General features: G+C 50.0%; 1 protein-coding gene across 6 annotated transcripts in view; it reads right to left on the reverse strand.

Moving 5' to 3' along the window:
- LOC138570229 (trimethyllysine dioxygenase, mitochondrial-like) overlaps positions 1-16902 on the reverse strand; it is a 114283-nt gene that overhangs the window by 32704 nt on the left and 64677 nt on the right. For all 6 annotated transcript variants that reach the window (XM_069648964.1, XM_069648961.1, XM_069648963.1 and 3 more), the window contains 3 exons: positions 13561-13837; positions 9698-9817; positions 5583-5813 (listed from right to left, as the gene is read on the reverse strand). In XM_069648964.1, the coding sequence (XP_069505065.1) occupies positions 5583-5813; positions 9698-9817; positions 13561-13837 (628 nt within the window). The remainder of the gene's footprint in view (positions 1-5582; positions 5814-9697; positions 9818-13560; positions 13838-16902) is intronic.

The following is a 16902-nucleotide window of genomic DNA, read 5'->3' on the forward strand; positions in this document are numbered from 1 at the left end:
ACGAGGATGGAATGGAAGCACGCGTGCTGCCGGAGAGCCTCAGGGCACGTTGGAGGAGGTGCCTGCCCAAAGTGCTCTCTGCAGCTGGACGGGTCTGCCCGACAACCGCTGGCTGGTGCTGGCGAGGCCTGTGACTCATGGGCTCCTGTCTCCGGAGTCCCTGGAGCAGACTGGAGGGGCACAGCGCCACGTCTCACGTTGTGCTCCCCACCTGTTAGGCCGTGCCTGACAACCGTTGGCCATGCCAACGAGGTCCCGCTAACGGTGGGTCAATGCTGCCGAAGAGCCCGGAGCATTTGTTTATGCATAGACCTGCCAATCCTTGAGGCCTCCGCTGCGCAGCGTGGGCCAGGATCAGGTCACTCTACGCTACTCCCACCACTTGGAACGTGCCGAACCTTGTGGCCCGTTGTGCAGCGTGAGCCAGGAGCAGGTCACTCTATGCTACTCTCACCACTTGGAATGTGCCTATCCTTGTGGCCCGCTGTGCAGCGTGGGCCAGGAGTAGGTCACTCTACACTACTCTCAACACTTGGAACATGGCAATCGTTGCGGCCCGCTGTGCAGCATGGGCCAGGAGTGGGTCACTCTATGCTACTCTCACCACTTGGAACGTGCCTATCCTTGCGGCTCGCTGTGCAGCGTGGGCCAAGAGCAGGTCACTCTACGCTACTCCCACCACTTGGAACGTGCCGAACCTTGTGGCCCGTTGTGCTGCGTGAGCCAGGAGCAGGTCACTCTACACTACTCTCACCACTTGGAATGTGCCTATCCTTGCGGCCCGCTGTGCAGCGTTGGCCAAGAGCAGGTCACTCTACTCTACTCCCACCACTTGGAACGTGCCGAACCTTGTGGCCCGTTGTGCAGCGTGAGCCAGGAGCAGGTCACTCTACACTACTCTCACCACTTGGAATGTGCCTATCCTTGCGACCCGCTGTGCAGCGTTGGCCAAGAGCAGGTCACTCTACGCTACTCCCACCCCTTGGAACGTGCCTATCCTCACGGCCCGCTGTGCAGCATGGGCAAGGAGCAGGTCACTCTAAGCTACTCTCACCGCTTGGAATGTGCCTATCCTTGTGGCCCGCTGTGCAGGATGAGCCAGTAGCAGGTCACTCTTTGCTACTCTCACCACTTGGAATGTGCCTATCCTTGCGGCCCGCTGCGCAGCATGGGCAAGGAACAGGTCACTCTCTTCTACTCTCAACACTTGGAACGTGCCTATTCTTGAGGCCCGCTGCGCAGTGTGGGCCCGGAGAAGGTCCTGCTTTATGTGTGCCTGAAAGTGAAATAAGTAAAGGAGTCAGGCTGTCTGGACAGTGGGAGAGTGGAATAATGAGATCACCACTGTGCTCTCCATGCGGTGGGTCATGCAGGAGGTTGTCATTGCCACCCCCTGTTTGCTACCACAACTTCAGTGTGGCCCGTGGGCCGCCAGTAGCCTGCCCCAACATCGTGCTGGCACTGTTTGCCATCAGGGACTGCTGCTGTCTGAGGACTGATCCTGCAGAGCAGATGTGGCCCGTGGTAAAACCAGTGCGGCTTTGCCTGCATGTGGCCTGCTGACACTTGGCTCGGGAACTAATAAAAGGTGCCACCCCTTTTATGTGCATCTCCTAATATCCCAATGGATAGCGATGTACTTTTGGTGCTGTGCTCCTGCCCGTTTAGTGGCCTTAAATTAGACTCAGTGAAGTTGAGTGTCATTGTCCGACTCCATGTAAATATGTAAACTAGTGGAGTGCATGAATGTACATTTTGTACATTTTGTATATAACCAATGTATATAACGGACTGTGCATAATGTTATGTCTTCCATTATTTTATTTTATACCCTTGGCATGGGATGTTGTGACATAGGCACAGCCACAGGGCTCATGCCTATTTGGTGACATGTGGTCGCCTGCGTGACTGACCCAATAAAACGGCCGAGCGGATTCCCGCTTGGCAGGTGCGCAAGCTCTGAAATAGCAGGACTTGCAGAGAAGCTGGCGTACAGCAAGGCACCAGTGAGCGACGGAATAAGCAACCTGGCAATCAAGAACCTCCCGCTGACATCAATGGAACACCTCACAGAGATCTTCAATGCATGCATGAGGCTCCAGCACTTCCCGAGAACCTGGAAGGAAGCAAGGGTCATCATTTTCCCGAAGGCCGGCAAACCACTGGGGGATGCAGCGAACTACGGCCCCATCAGCCTGTTCTCTGGATTAATGAAGCTCCTGGAGAAGGTCCTCCTTGCCCTCCTCAGCGACTTCACCTCCGAAAGAAATCTACTACCAAAGTAACAGGTTGGATTTCGAAAAGGAGCATGCGATGACCCATCAGCTGCTGAGAGTGGTGGACACCATCAGCCAGGGATTCAACATCAAGAAGTCCATGGGAATCGTCTTCCTGGATGTCACCAAAGTATTCAACCGAGTCTGGCACAAGGGACTGCTGCACAAGATGATTGGCCTGGGATTTCCAAACTACCTGGTGGAGACGATTGCAAGCTACCTGGGAGGCCGCACCTTCCATGTCGCCATGCGGTCTGAGATGTCCTCATCCCATCCCATCCGAGCAGGCGTGCCACAGGGATCGAACCTCGGACCCTTCCTGTTCAACCTCTTCACCAACGACATCCCGACAGATCTCCACAAGACCGACCTGGCACTGTATGCAGACGTTGTTGCAGTCCTCTCCCAGTCATTCAGTGAAAAGGAAGTGGTGAAGAACCTGCAAGCTTCATTGGATACCATCTCGACGTGGTACAGCGACTGGCGGATAGAACTCAACACCAGCAAGACAACTGCAACTCTGTTCACCAGAAATAAGATCAAGGTGCCCCCGCACAACCAACTCAATCAAGTGGGAGAGCAGCAGCCACTACCTCGGTGTGACCCTGGACAGCAAACTCAATGGGGAAGCCATATCGAGAATACTCAGCAGAAGGCAACAGGAAAGATGGCAGCGCTGAACCCACTCCTGAAGACCAAGTCCATGCCCCTCCAGACAAAGATCAATGCCTACAAGGCGATCATCAGACCAACCCTGACGTATGCCTCCCCAGCATGGATGACCTGCCATGAGCGACACCAGAAGAGTCTTCAGATAGTCCAGAACAAGGCCCTGTGGATATCGTCTGGAGCTCCAATCTTCACAAGGATAGCTGACCTTCACAGGGAACTGGACATCGAGATGTTGGACGAACATCTAGCGAAGCTGAGTAAGAACTTCTGCCAAGGACTGGATCAGAACCTGAACCCTCTGATCAGAAGACTCACTGCCACCACTGCAAACCTCTTCGACCGCTACCCGCAGCCCATCACTGCGAAGACCCTGTGAAACCAGCCCTACTGTGACAAGTCCACACAGACCAAGAAGAATCCTAACTCAAGACTACATACTCAACCCGAGAAGATGGAGTGATGAGGCTCAAGCCTCGCTTTCCAATAATCACCGCTGATGGGTACAATCCATCAGCAATAAGACAGAAAGCCACTCGGCAGTCTGCCCACCGACTCCTGTCTCCTGCACGTTATTGCAGCACCAAGCTGCGGTGCGCTGCGTGCCATCATGGAGGAAGAGGGCCTGCCTCACATAACCCTGCCATAACATGCGCCCGTAACCCCGGCCCCTACCAGCAGGATCACACCGATCCTCGCTGCCCCTCTCTGCAGCAAGGCAGGCCAGGAGCGAGTCCTTCTCTGCGCCTTGCCCAGCACCCTCATCCCTGTTGCCGGCGCCCCGGCTACCTAACAGCCTGACGTGCTTTTCTTAACCCATATTTTCACTACGCCACTTCATAAATGTATTATGTCCATCGTTTGAAAATATGTTGTGCAAATGTTTGAATAAGTAAAAAAAAAACCAATCGATTGATTTAAAGTTACAGATTAAACTTCATCCATACGTCGAACGAGTGGTATCCATTTTTTAATTAGAGTGCGGCCAGGGCAATTAAACTGAAGTCTGCCCCCTGCAGAGGAGGCTGTTTCTTCAACTCCTTGTCCAGGAGTACGCCCAGCACCACCAGAACCTGACCAATGAGCTTATGAGGGCCGCCCACTCAGGGGTAGACTGGCCTATACGGAACTCTGGAGATTTCCTGGTAGGCCTCTGCACCCTGGGCAGGGGCGAACTGGCCTTTAGGGAACTCTGGAGATTTCCTGGTAGGCCTCTGCACCCTGGGCAGGGGTAGACTGGCCTTTAGGGAACTCTGGAGATTTCCTGGTAGGCCTCTGCACCCTGGACCTCTTTTGTGTGGTATTTCCACATTTTCGCATAGGAAACGGGTTGGGTTTGCTAAAAATCTGTCATTTGGGGAACTTTGAAAATAAATTCCAGGGCCTTTTTGGTTCCCAGTCCAGTCCTGCACCCACTTCACGGTGTTCCAAGGAGTGGCACTTTTACATGTCAACCGATCATTATGTTCTTCGATCACATATGCTACTCCTGTGACCTTAGACTGCAGTAGTGCTCACAATTTGCAGTGTGTCTTGGGCTTGGAACATTGCTGGCAAGGAGGGGACTTCATACAAGGAGTAGGGGGCTGTCTGAACTCCTAGTCGGACATATAACCTATGTTGTTGGCAATAGAATCCCTCTGTAAATCCTTTGTGCTGATCCTCATTTTTAGTGTGAGCTCTTAGGTGTCGCTTAAGCCCCCTATAAGCCGAAACTATTGCATTTCAGTACAGATAGGGAGAAATTATATGATATGATATGGCATTTATAACGCGCCTATACACAAGTGTTTACGGCATATGAGGAGGGACGCACAGCCTGTAGGTTCTGTTTGATTATTTGCCCAACCATTGAATGCCCATGGCCATGCTAATCATTATGACCATTCCCACCCAGTTCCTGCACCTCCCCGCAAAACAACTCCTCATGGGAAACCTTTGATCTCGTTTTAATCAAGCCTTACCATCAAACTTTACTCCTGAACTGTCTGCCAGTGTTCTCTCAAAGCAGTCTTCTGAGAGTTAATGACTTAACTGGAGCTCTAAACACGCTACTGGTGTAATAGAAATGTTATAACCCGGTCTGCCTTCAGCCACTCGATTTATAAGCACTATGCTTGTCCTTCACTGAAGTCCTGCTAAAAACAAGCATTGCCAAAGCCAACAGTTTTGGCTTCTGTATAAGCGTTAGGCATTTGCCAGGCACTGCTACTAGATGCCCAGGTACTCGCCCCATTTAGTACCTGCTACCATCGATGACCAGTTAATACCACTACAGCAGTGACTGGGAAGGGCCTTTTCCAAGTCTACACAAAAGCTAAACCTGTTGACATTGCCAATGCGTGTTCCTTTTCTATTGAAACCCAGAATGAATCTTACTTTTGGAATACCACTGAGGGTGTTCTGTTCCTCGCTTCTCATGGCAGTGCTTTTTTGCGTTACTATGATGCTCTGCAAGCAGTCTTGTCTCATGGCAGTGTGTGTGTGCTTGTGTTGCTGCATTCCCCTCCCCTGGGATACTGCTGAGACCTCTAGCACTCTCAGTGTGTGAATGAGGTTCCCAAGACTGCTATTGCCTGTGTTACTCCAGGCTCTCAGGGTTGGGGATAGTGTGGTGGGCAGCTGGCTGGTCCTCACCTGATCATGTATGGTAGATGCGTGGAGGGGAGGACGCTCAACACAGGCGTGTCGGCGCACATTCGGATTCCATTGTCCTTCTCCGTGTACTCGTATCTCATGGGGACTGTGCTGAGCAGCTCAAAGTGTTCAGGATTTCGTTGACGTACTTGCTCAGCTGCGTGAAACCCATCCACCAGCACTGAGAGACCACCAGCCCCGCTGTGCTCCAGGCAGTGGAAGACCAACACACTGAGGGAACAAGACCAAAAGTCACGACGACATTTCAGATAGTGATGGAGGGGGAGGAGGGGATAACAAGTAAGGGGGGGACACAAACATTTATTACTATCATACTAGGTCCTGAGACAATTCTGATACAGTAAGTGCACAGAAAAAAGTAGGGGAGAGAGAAGGGGGAGGGAGAGGAGAAGAGAATAGAATAAATACAGTGAAAAGAGCAGAGAAGCAGAGTAGAGGGTGAAAAAACTGCAATGTTCAGCCAGTGGGCCTGCATCACTGTTCTCATCTGAGGCTGTTCCTGGCATGGGCACTGTGGAAGAAGTGCCTGCCTTTTTATCCCTTGAATGGCCCTCAAAGCACCAGATCATTAAGTAGCTCCTCCCACATTTTCCCGCTCTTTTCTGAGCTTGTCCAATGAAGATTTTAAAAGCACAGAGAGATGGTTTTCTGTCATGGAGTTATTGCAACAATTGCTCACCTAACATGGAAGCACTTACTAACCAAAGAAAAATAGAGAGAACTCCTGAAAGGTGAACACCTGATGCTCAAATGCAACCCTTCCCTAATTAGCATACATATACTCCCAGAGTTGTTGTTTATTTCACAGAACTTCAACCTCAAAAAGGAAGCACTTACATGGCAACGTCTAATGTGCAAGGCCTTAATGCAACAATAATGACACTGGACTACAGGTACTTGTGGATAGTGCCAGGGGCGGTGCAACCATTGTGAAGAATTCATTGGGAGAATGGAAGTGGAAGAGTAGCTTCAGCCTTAAACACACTACACCCATCAACTATTCACATATGCATCCTGGAAGTAGCCACAGCTCACCCATGGGTAGCTTTGCCGAGCTAAGGCCTTAAGTGAGCCAGAGATTCCGGAGAACAATGCTAGCATAATAGTCAGAGGGCAACATGATTTATCGCTGACAAAGCGAATGCCCACACAAAGAGAAAAAGGTTCAGTAGTCACCTAAAATATACAGATACAAAAATGGGAGAAATTAGAATAAAATGCCCTCAATTATTTGTGAGGCATCATAAATTGTCCAAACTGGATACAAGATACTGAAAGCTGTTCCTCTAGATGGCGTATGCAAGCCTGCCCCCTCGCACAGGCCTGTCGGGCTAGGGCTAAGAGTCAGACTTTTCCTTCAGGCCCTGGGAATTCAAGGTAGTTTTGCTATCACTCCCCTGCCCCCCATGCCTGGTACCTTGTCATAAATACAAAGGGACAAGCCGCTTCAGGTTTCTCATCTGACACAGCCATGTCATGAACACACAGCCATACATTTCTTGCTTCAAAATGTCACCGAGGTGTGGCTAAATCGCTTGCCTATGATGCTACCTATCATTTCACCTCTCAGCGTTTCTGGGTTGTGCCACAGGGGGTCGGAGCGCTTGCACTTGCTTGCCCTATGCACCGTGCACTTGGCTGCGATGCCCTCTGGCGCATAAGCGCTCAGGCGCATATCATAGCCAGAGCATTGGCAGTGTGGTGGTTACACTGCTTCCCAGGAAGGGAGCAGACATTAGTGCTGGGTGCGAGCCTCATCACTGATGCTCTCATTTATTGCCTGCTTCCAGCCAGTAAAGAGGTTTGTAAAAGGAGTGTCGTTGCAGCAATTCTCTTCTCATTTTCCGCACTGACCTCTCTAATAGGGCACTGCTTTCATCATGTGCTTTTTGTGTCAAGGACTATCTTTATTTTGGAATATTACATATTGCAACTTTGATGGCGATTGTGGTTCACCCAACCTGTGCAATGTCTTCTGGAATAAACCCTCTTCTAGATAGTATTAATTCTCGGGAGGATAGCTCAGGGGCAACGTGCTCGCCTTGGGAGCAAGAGGACACAGAGCCACACAGGTTCGATCCCCGGGTCCGCGCTTAGAAACATCTGGGTATTAAGCGCGTTATAAATAACCTATCATATCCTATCATAGCTCGTGCAACTCTGCCAATCTTTCCTAAGAAGCGCTCTTGCGCTCCTGAAGCCATACGAAGTCCTTGCGGGTGGCCCCTCCGTTCCCTGGCCCACACTGTCGCGTGCATTTGTGTCACAAATGGAGGCAAGTGTTAAACAGTAACCTCAGTAAAGTTACTTGCTCCACTCGATGCCGCCTCCTCAACTTCCCCCACTCCAAAATCGCCCTTTCAGTGGTGCCGTTACCCATATGCTAATAGAAGAGAATTCCATGCCCTCAGCTGCAGCTGAGTTTCTATGGCAGCCTGGGCTTTCATTTCTCCACACAATGCATCATGGGACTTGCAGTCTTAGGTCAGTGCAATGGAGTACAGTAAGTTCTGTCTGCCAGGCATGGGCTGAAGGAGGGTGACATGGAGTCCTCGGGTAACCTTGTGATATCACCCAGGGAACTGCAGATCGCAGGGGACGCATCATTTAAGGGTAGTTAAGAGCTGAGGAAGCCATTAACATAAATCTATTTGCCTGCCGGCCAGCAGACCAGCAACGCTGTTTTCTTTTGTATTTTCTGCACCTCCACCTGTAGTCTTCCTGCAAGCCACGTATCAGCTCTAGGAATGACCTTAATATCCATTGTACGTACCCTGCTTCTTAATAAAGGATATTTGCCGAGATGAAACCTAACGCCACTAAAGCCTTTCTTTAGTGATTGTCTTAGCCTGGTCCAGCCCACAGGCAGTCATCCTTCTCATATACAAAATATTCGGTAGGGATGTGCAACAGACTTGTCATGTTTATTTGCAGGGACTGAAGTGCAGTTTAAGAAACTGGTGCGTTCCAAAAACCGTACGGCTTATTTTTTCAAGCACCCCCTTTAATTACCCAGAGTGCAGGCAAATTGCCTTTCGCAGAAACTACAAAATTACAAGTTAGAAGCCTGTGCACAGTTTGGACGGTCAGGGTGTGTGTGTGTGTGTCTATTGTGTGTGCTTGGAATTGGCGCGCATGCTCTGTGCATAGACATATAAAGAGACACCCCTTATAATCAAAACTCTTTCCATTAATCGGAATTAAGGTTCCCTCTTCCCCTCGCGGGACCCGGAAAGGATGTCTGGTTCTCCCACCACGACAGCTTGGGGTAGCCCTTGGAAGCCTCCCCAAGTTGGCGCCCTGGGGGGCAAATGGCACCCTGGGGGGCTATGGTGCCCCGGGCGGTCGCCCGGCCCGCCCTGCTCTAAGGTCAGCCCTGCCTGAATAGCAGCGATGAAACTACAACGTTTATAAGGAAGTGTTTTTAGTAAGAATACTGGTTCACACACAGAGCCTCATTAAAATCATCCCCCGCACAAATGCAGCCCCATTCGTTTTATTCACCTCTTGCTGGGTTAATGTTCACTTAAAGGCAAGGCAGTTGGTGTCAATTCTTAGTGATACAGAATATAGTCCAAATACCACCAGATGGCAATGTTGGGCCATTTGAACGCTTTCGTGTAAGTGCGTGTTAGTAATGGAGCGCCAAGACATACCAGCGCCTATAGGCCCCTACACCCTGCTGGCTGCGGCCTACAGCGCGTGCCGATAAGGGAACTGAGGCAAAGCAGCAGCGCCCAAACAGTTGCGCCGAATGACTCGCGCCTAAATACCCTGCTTCACCTCTACAAAAGACAAAGGTTGATGCAGAGGAACACTGCCATCTAGCGGTAATTATTAATAAGCACTCTAGAATAGTCAATCCCAAACCTCAGTATATGCCTTGGGGTGATGCACCTGACAGCTCCTGTGATGTGTCAAGGTGTCAATCTTACACTACACTGACTCAATATTGCAATTGTACTCTAATACCCTCTTCTCTCAACACTACAGGAAGCATGTAATCCCATCCAGAGGAGAGGATCCCAGAAGAGCGCCTCCTGCATACAGCCTAACCTGGCACTTTACCCACAGAAGCCCACACAAGCACGTACCCCAGGGGTTCCTGCATGTTGGAGGCGTCGTTGTGAAGGTCCAAAGCTTGGTCCGTGAACCCAACGTCTTCGCGGGAGTAGTCGTTTGCGATGAACCAGGACCTGCCGTAGAACGTTTCCCTGTCGTGAGAGAAGTGTGGTATAAAGCATAAAGTGTTAGTGATATGATATGATAGGTTATTTATAACGCGCTTAATACCCAGAGGTTTCTAAGCACAGACTCGATGATCGAACCAGTGTTGCTCCGTGTCATCTTGCTTCCAAGGCGAGCGCGTTGCCACTGAGTTATCCTGCCGAGCAGAGCCGGCCTTGGGTGGGGGGTGGCGAGTCGGGCAGAAGGCGTGGCAGGCGCTGCATTGTCATTGAATGCACCCGCATTGGCGGGCTCATTCAATGACAATGGGGTGCTGACGCGCCCTATTTAACCTCCTCTCCGGAGGTTAAAGAAAACTAAAAACAAAAAAAAAGGGGCTCATCCTGGTGCCGCCCCCTTCCGCCCGCCCGCTGTTAGCCAGGGGCACGCAGGTGGCGAGGGGTGTTGCCAGTTCGCCCAGGGCACTGCTGCCCTTAAGGCCGGCCCTGCTGCAGAGACAATGAACATTGGTGACGATAATACAAACGCTGTGAGTCCTGCTCTGATCCCACCTGCCCTCTGTGGTAATGTCCCCTTTAGGAGTGTGTCACGACTGTGTCGTGACTGAGCCTCAGCCGGCACGTGCGCTAGAACGGCGGCAGACTCCATGAGTGACACTTCAGCATACTGTGTTAGGGAAGAGTGGTGGCGATAATAGACGCACTGGGAGGCCTGCTCTGATCCCACGGGTCCTCGTAGGTTAGCTTTACCCCTCCTCGCGTGTCCCAACACAGACACAGCCATCTTGCCTGAGAGCCACTATCGGACTGATTCTTCCTTTAAACTCTGCCCCATTCACACCTTAGTGTTCTCTCCCTTCGCGGGGTTGCCACACCTCCCTCTCTCTTCGCTAAAAACATGGAACTGTTCCATTATGGACAAGGGGCCCCTTTCCTACTCTGACGTCCTGCCAAGGTGTTCCTGCACCTCCCCTGCCAGTTCCTCCTTCTCAAGGGGAGACACCAAGGTGCAGAAGTTTGCCCACTTTTTTCTATTTACATCACTTCTCCACGTTTGAGGGTTACAGCTCCCCCAGCTGGCTGCCTGTCCCGTGATAATCCACGATGGCCCGCTGGGAGGATAGCTTAGGGGCAACGTGCTCGCCTTGAAAGCAAGATGACACTGAGCAACACAGGTTCAATCCCGAGGACCGCATGTAGAAACCTCTGGGTATCAAGTGCGTTATAAATATCCAATCACAATAATCAGTAGCTTTTAACTCTGCAAAGAATGGTTCATAGGATGAATATATTCCTTAGGTAGGCTCTATCTAGTCTTCTCAAACTAAAGGCTGTGTCACTTTAAACGTGATTTTGCTTATCAGAGGCACGCCTGCATATTCTACCCTGCTGGCGTGAATCAGGGAGGTTGCGTGGGAATGGATGAGGTTTAAGGCGGGGCTCATGTTATTCTCCCTCGATGTTAAACCCAGGGCAACCACCCATTGGAGTTGGCCCTCAGGAAGCATTTCCATTGTAATCTATCCACTATACAGCTGCCTCGGGAGAGTTTGGGGGGCAGCGTGATGGTGGCCAAATGGAGCCCTAATGCATCTTCTGCCAGCCCTGACATCACCCACTGGAGCACCTGTGAGAAGGGGGGGGGGGATAAATAGCACCATTGTAAGCTATTTGCTGCTTTGCATGAAATCAAAGAGCATTTTGGAAACATAAGAATGAATACACATTTTTATATTTGACATACCTGTGACAGTGATTCAAGCCTGGGACCCTTCTGAGCACATAATACACGGTGGCCTTTCTGCTTATTTTATTTATGATAATGCTCTACCAGTAAAGTGACCGCAAACTGCGAGTCATAAATACTTGGTTCAGGAGAGTTTTCGTTTGGCAGTCAGAAGCTGGCTGTCCTGCTAACAGCCTCCCTTCATCTACCTTTTAACAGGTTTTAATCTGTCTGTCCCTATTATGAGTTAGCCAGGGGCACTCTCAGTCCCTTGATGGCAAAATCATACTGAGTGCTCACTCATGGGGATTGGCAGGACCCTCGCTATGGGACAGTTTTTAAACACTATAGTAACTCGCCCAGGCTAGCCCAGGCCCACTTAAAACCCTGAGTACGTGTTATTTGTTTTTTTCTTAAGCACCCGTGTCTAAAGATCACAGGTGCACATTGGGCTGCCGATGATGGCTATGGCGGTCAGACATGCTGGTCAATATTTTTTGGGCGAGGGACGCACAGCTGATAGGCTGATCCGAACACGGGCTTGTACTACGCAATACGGCTTATGCTCTGAGCAACCTGAATGGGTGCGTCCCCCGCCCTGGCCCTAATGGTTCCAAACAAAAATCGAAAATGAAGCAATCAACAGATGGGGTTAAATAATTATGGTGACAACTTCTATAAAAACAGTGTTTTGTAAACGATTGAAAAAAGCAAGTGTTATCGCAAAGCACTCTAAAACAAGCCGCTCAGTGCCATAGTGGCATCCTTTCTGATTTCTATACGGAGAGGTGTTTTGCACTCATTTTGTACTATTTCATGGGTGCTTACTATCTAGTCAATATTAGGTGAGCTGAATGGCCTCTAGGTGGCGCTAGACACCTACAGATGATTTCATTATTCCTACACAAGAGTATTTGTGAGAATCACTTCTGGATTGAGGAAAGTGGTGGGTAAAGGTACAGGGGCCCCAGTGAGCTATTGCAGTGATAGTTCCATACACGCATCTTGGGGCAGTTCTACGGCAACCATGTTACTTAAGTACAGGAATACTTCCTGCCAGAGGCGTAGCCAGGATTGTCTAACAAGTAGGGCCTGAAGCTAATGTATTTGGGAGCACCGCAGTGACAAGGTGCTGAGTGGGCATTTACAGATTTTGTGTGGGCCTTGCCCGCTCAGGCCTTGCCCTTTCTATGACTCTGGTTCCTGCACCACGGATGCCATTGCACACTATGGTGGAGATGAGCCTAGTGCATTAGTACAGGAGAAGTACCCAGCCCATATCAGGGGGCTGGACACGATGCTCCAGGGGGTCATACTGTATTACTACAGGAGTATTCCTGCCCCATATCCGGGCGTTGGACACGAGGCTCCGCCCCAAAGCGTGGCGGAGTTACAAGGGCGGTCCTAGTGAAGGAGGCGTGCTGCGGTCTTGCCGCAAGCAATAACTACTGTCCGCATCAGCCAGGATGGGGTGAGACGGGCACTGACACCACTAGGGACGGTGGGACTCCTCAACAACTGATGCAGCACCTTGTTCGCTCCATAGAAACAATATGGGAGTGACTGTAATGGCAGTCACTCCCAGGGCGGGCCCGTCTCGCAAGAGAACGCCTTGCCCTGGGATACTTAAAAGTGCACAACACGGGATTGGCAGAGCCACCTGTAAAAGGATTTTGGGCTTGGCATACTTGTGGCCTGAGCAGGGCTATAACCGCCGGCTATGATGACTCCAAGAAAGTGACCATGTGTTTTTTGCAATAAAATGTTAAATGTGTTTTCCCAATCAGAAAAAGAGCTCAGTCTTATCTCATTATGTGTGGAACAAGGTGTAGGATGTATTCCTGTGTTTGGGGGGCCACAGGAGGGGTTAGTTCTGCTATGAATGCAGTAGTGGCTCAAACACAATGCAGCAGGGACCCTTACTTTTCTCTAACTCTATTTCCAAACTTCTATACTTGAAACGCAAGTTCCCAAATATTTGACCTTGTGGTCACTAAATGGTGATATGACGCTCACCCTTTTAGCTGAGCTCAAGCTCTCCTACCTGATTAAACCAACTCTGCGTGACACCAGCTCAGTGCTCTCCTCGTCGGGTGGGACTCCGTCAACGAAGGCGATGCCGTAGCGGAGAAAGTTCGCGAGCAGCTCCTTGAGGCCCTCCTCGGTGTCTAGCAAGCGCTGGTAGGGGGTGGACGCGACTTGTGCCCGCTTGTAGATCTCTGCGTTCCACAGTGTTTGGCACCGAGGCTGTCTCTGCTGCTCTTCGTAGCTGTTCTCCATTAGCCACGCCAAGCTGTAGTTGGTCAGGTGACCATCGGGCCCTTAAAAAGGAACGGTCAAATAAAGGCAACATGTCTCAGCAGTAGGTACAGTGTCGTCACACATTTTCAGAGCATCCTTCCTGCAGGTGGCTACCATCCTGTTTAGTTCAGTTATGCTTCCTGTTTGCGCGCCCTCACCTAAGGAGATGGCATGTCCTTCTGAATACAGCCAAGTTTTATGCGATTCTGCCTCCTAGTGAGGGTAACAACAAAAATGATTTGCTTCTCATGCTGGGACCGGGAATCGAACACCTGCTGCCCAGTTTAGTCTAGTTACCAATAGGAGTGCATTGCCCCTGCGCTTGTGCCGTGCGCATGTACTTTGCCTAATTTATAGAGTGGGGTACACTGTACCCAGTGTTATGCGGGACCCCCCCAGTGTGTATCGCCCTTTAAGAGGTGTCATAACTACGTCATGACACCATGTCAATAAAGGGAACGCCTGCACGCACGTGCCCTAGAACGGCGGCAAACTCCAAGAAGGCAACGACTGTGTCCGTGTCTCATTACCTGCATGCAGGCCCACACTGTGTGGTCACGGGCCTGCAGGCCTTGTTGCCGTGGGGCCCTCTTGCCAGCATGGTGGCCGCGGACCACACAGGCCAATCCACAACCAGATGCTCGAGGCATCCATGGGTGCACCGACAGCCCCCCAAAGGCCTGTGTCTGCATGGCCTATCAGGGTCCGCCCTGTATCCCACTAAGACCGGGTGATCCCCTGCAACCTACCGATCCGCAGTGCCTCCACCGCGCAAACGTGCTGATATTCCCAGCACTAATGGGGCCGACTCAAGTGGCCTTGCTGGCCCCCTTAACACCCCGGGGATGGCTCTACGTCCCGCATGCAGTCATAGGGCCTTCTAAAGGTGAAGCTCTGGTGGCGCGCAGTCCTGTCCCAGACCCTTCTAAAGGGGAAAGCAAGCACTGCCACAGTGCCAATCCTCACAGCATGTTCAGTTCACAGATCAACCCCACAAGAGAAAGAAGGCAGGATGGAAAATGTGTACATCACTGCTGCGAGATCTGAAATATCCCCCGGCCATGCTTGAGAGGGCCATGCAGTCCTGTATGGTGCTCCTTTGAATTCATTGATTGTTTTCTGATTTGAACTTAAAGAAAACTACAAGTCCCAGAATTCCAACCAAAACAGTAGTGGCTGTCCTTCTCAGACATGGGCATGAGAAATGTGAGAGCTCTTCACTTTTGTTGAGAAGTGAACTTTGGAAATTATGCTGAAATAGTAGTTAGGGCAGGTGTGATATGGTAATAGGGCTACCCCCTTTCATATAACTCTTGTGCCTGGGCTGGGCCTTGACTTTGCTTGTAAACCCAGAGGGGAGACGAATAGCCCCCTACTTTGCCTTTTGCCAAAACACACATCAGTTCAAGCAATGATCCATTATATTTGGGCTTAAATTGCAGAAAGTCATTCTTTGTAAATTTCACTGGTGCATTCATACCAATGCCACCTTTACCAATGTTTAGCTGGTCAGATAGCTCAGTGAGTTAATGTCTTACTTAGGTGATATGTGTTCCATCTCAGGACACAGGATTGGATCCTGGCAGTGTTAACTCACAAATTTCTTTAGGTGTTTAACAAAATGCATAACATTACACTGGTTGAACTCGGAAGTGGCCTCTCTCCATGCGTGAGAAGCCCAACCAGTCCTACAGTTGCTTGGAAAACTGGCACACATAGTATTCCTAAATTTCAAATGGGAAAGCAAGAGCTACGAGTCCCAGAATCTAAAGGCAAAACACAGGACTGGATGGTCTTCTCGTGTATAGCACGCGTGAGAGCTCTGATAATCGTATTACCCATTTTAATGGTACTGAGTAATGGCTCTGTGGTCACAAGATTGTTGGTAACATGCAGGCAGCCCACCCCTCCCACTACAATCCCAGAGACATTTCCTGGTGGCCTGCCAGCTCTTGAGTAATGGCGCGGTCCTATGGATGTTTTTGCTAATTTCCAGGAAATCGTGCTATAAAATGCAACATTAGAGCCAATTTTCCAAAATATACTTCAACTGACCCTCACCTCTAAGTTGCCATGCTTGGTTAAGGGTGGGCATGGCACATAAACCCCAACAAGTTCACCAGCCAGCTACATTATTTCTAGCAGCAGATCAGTGGCACACCCAATGGCACCGAATAGAAGTCCGCCCACCCTGGTCATAGCTATGGCCCACCACCCTCCTGACAGAGGCAGGCGGCATAGTGTGATATGACGCGTACGGCAAGTAAACGGAAGCAAGCTTTGTGCACACAATAACTATACCCCGCACGGTCATCAACATGGCGCCCTTCTCTGCTCCAAATGGCCCACCACCCCAACATTCCACCACCACGTCATCCCTCCCTGGCATTGCTGATATTTTGCACACTAACTTCAAAATCGAAATTCTGGGTGGGAAAACAGAATGCTGCGTGGGCGAGATAGAAAAAGTTATCTGATTTTGCAGAGAATTGACCATTTTTGCAGAGGACCGAAATGCAGCCCTTTGGACCACGCCAAGTGGCGTCCCTTGCAAGTCTCAGAACTCTGCCCTATGTGATAATGACTTGATATTCAGTTTGGTTCTCTGGGAGTACCTGTGAAATGTTAAGATCGACTATGAAGTCTTTTCATGGGCTACTGTACACAGCATTAGAATCTATGCACGTGACTCTAAATGGTATCACGTTTGTTCATTGACAGTCATTTTTTCGATGGGTTTTTTCTGATTTTTTTTTTTAAACTCACATAAAATATATGGGGTGTGGGTAAGGACACATAAGGGGTAGGGTAGTGAATAGTGTAAAAATGAATCCTCAGAAATAAAATAAACATTTCAATGATTTTTCCAGAATTATTTTTCAGAAAAGAAAATCTGTGGATGAATGAACATAGAACCCACTAAATAACATCTTCGGCGCCATATCTGCGGGCGAAACCTGATAAATCTCAGGGACATGCTACATCCTACAATAAATCCTCCTGTGGGGTACATTTGCCTGCCACAAAAGAAACCCCCCCTGCAACAAATATTCAATTTTTACATTGCAACCAAAAGCGGCTGTGC

The sequence above is a fragment of the Ambystoma mexicanum genome, chromosome 2q (genome assembly GCF_040938575.1).
Source record: "Ambystoma mexicanum isolate Mex_15411 chromosome 2q, UKY_AmexF1_1, whole genome shotgun sequence".
NCBI classification, from domain to species: domain Eukaryota; kingdom Metazoa; phylum Chordata; class Amphibia; order Caudata; family Ambystomatidae; genus Ambystoma; species Ambystoma mexicanum.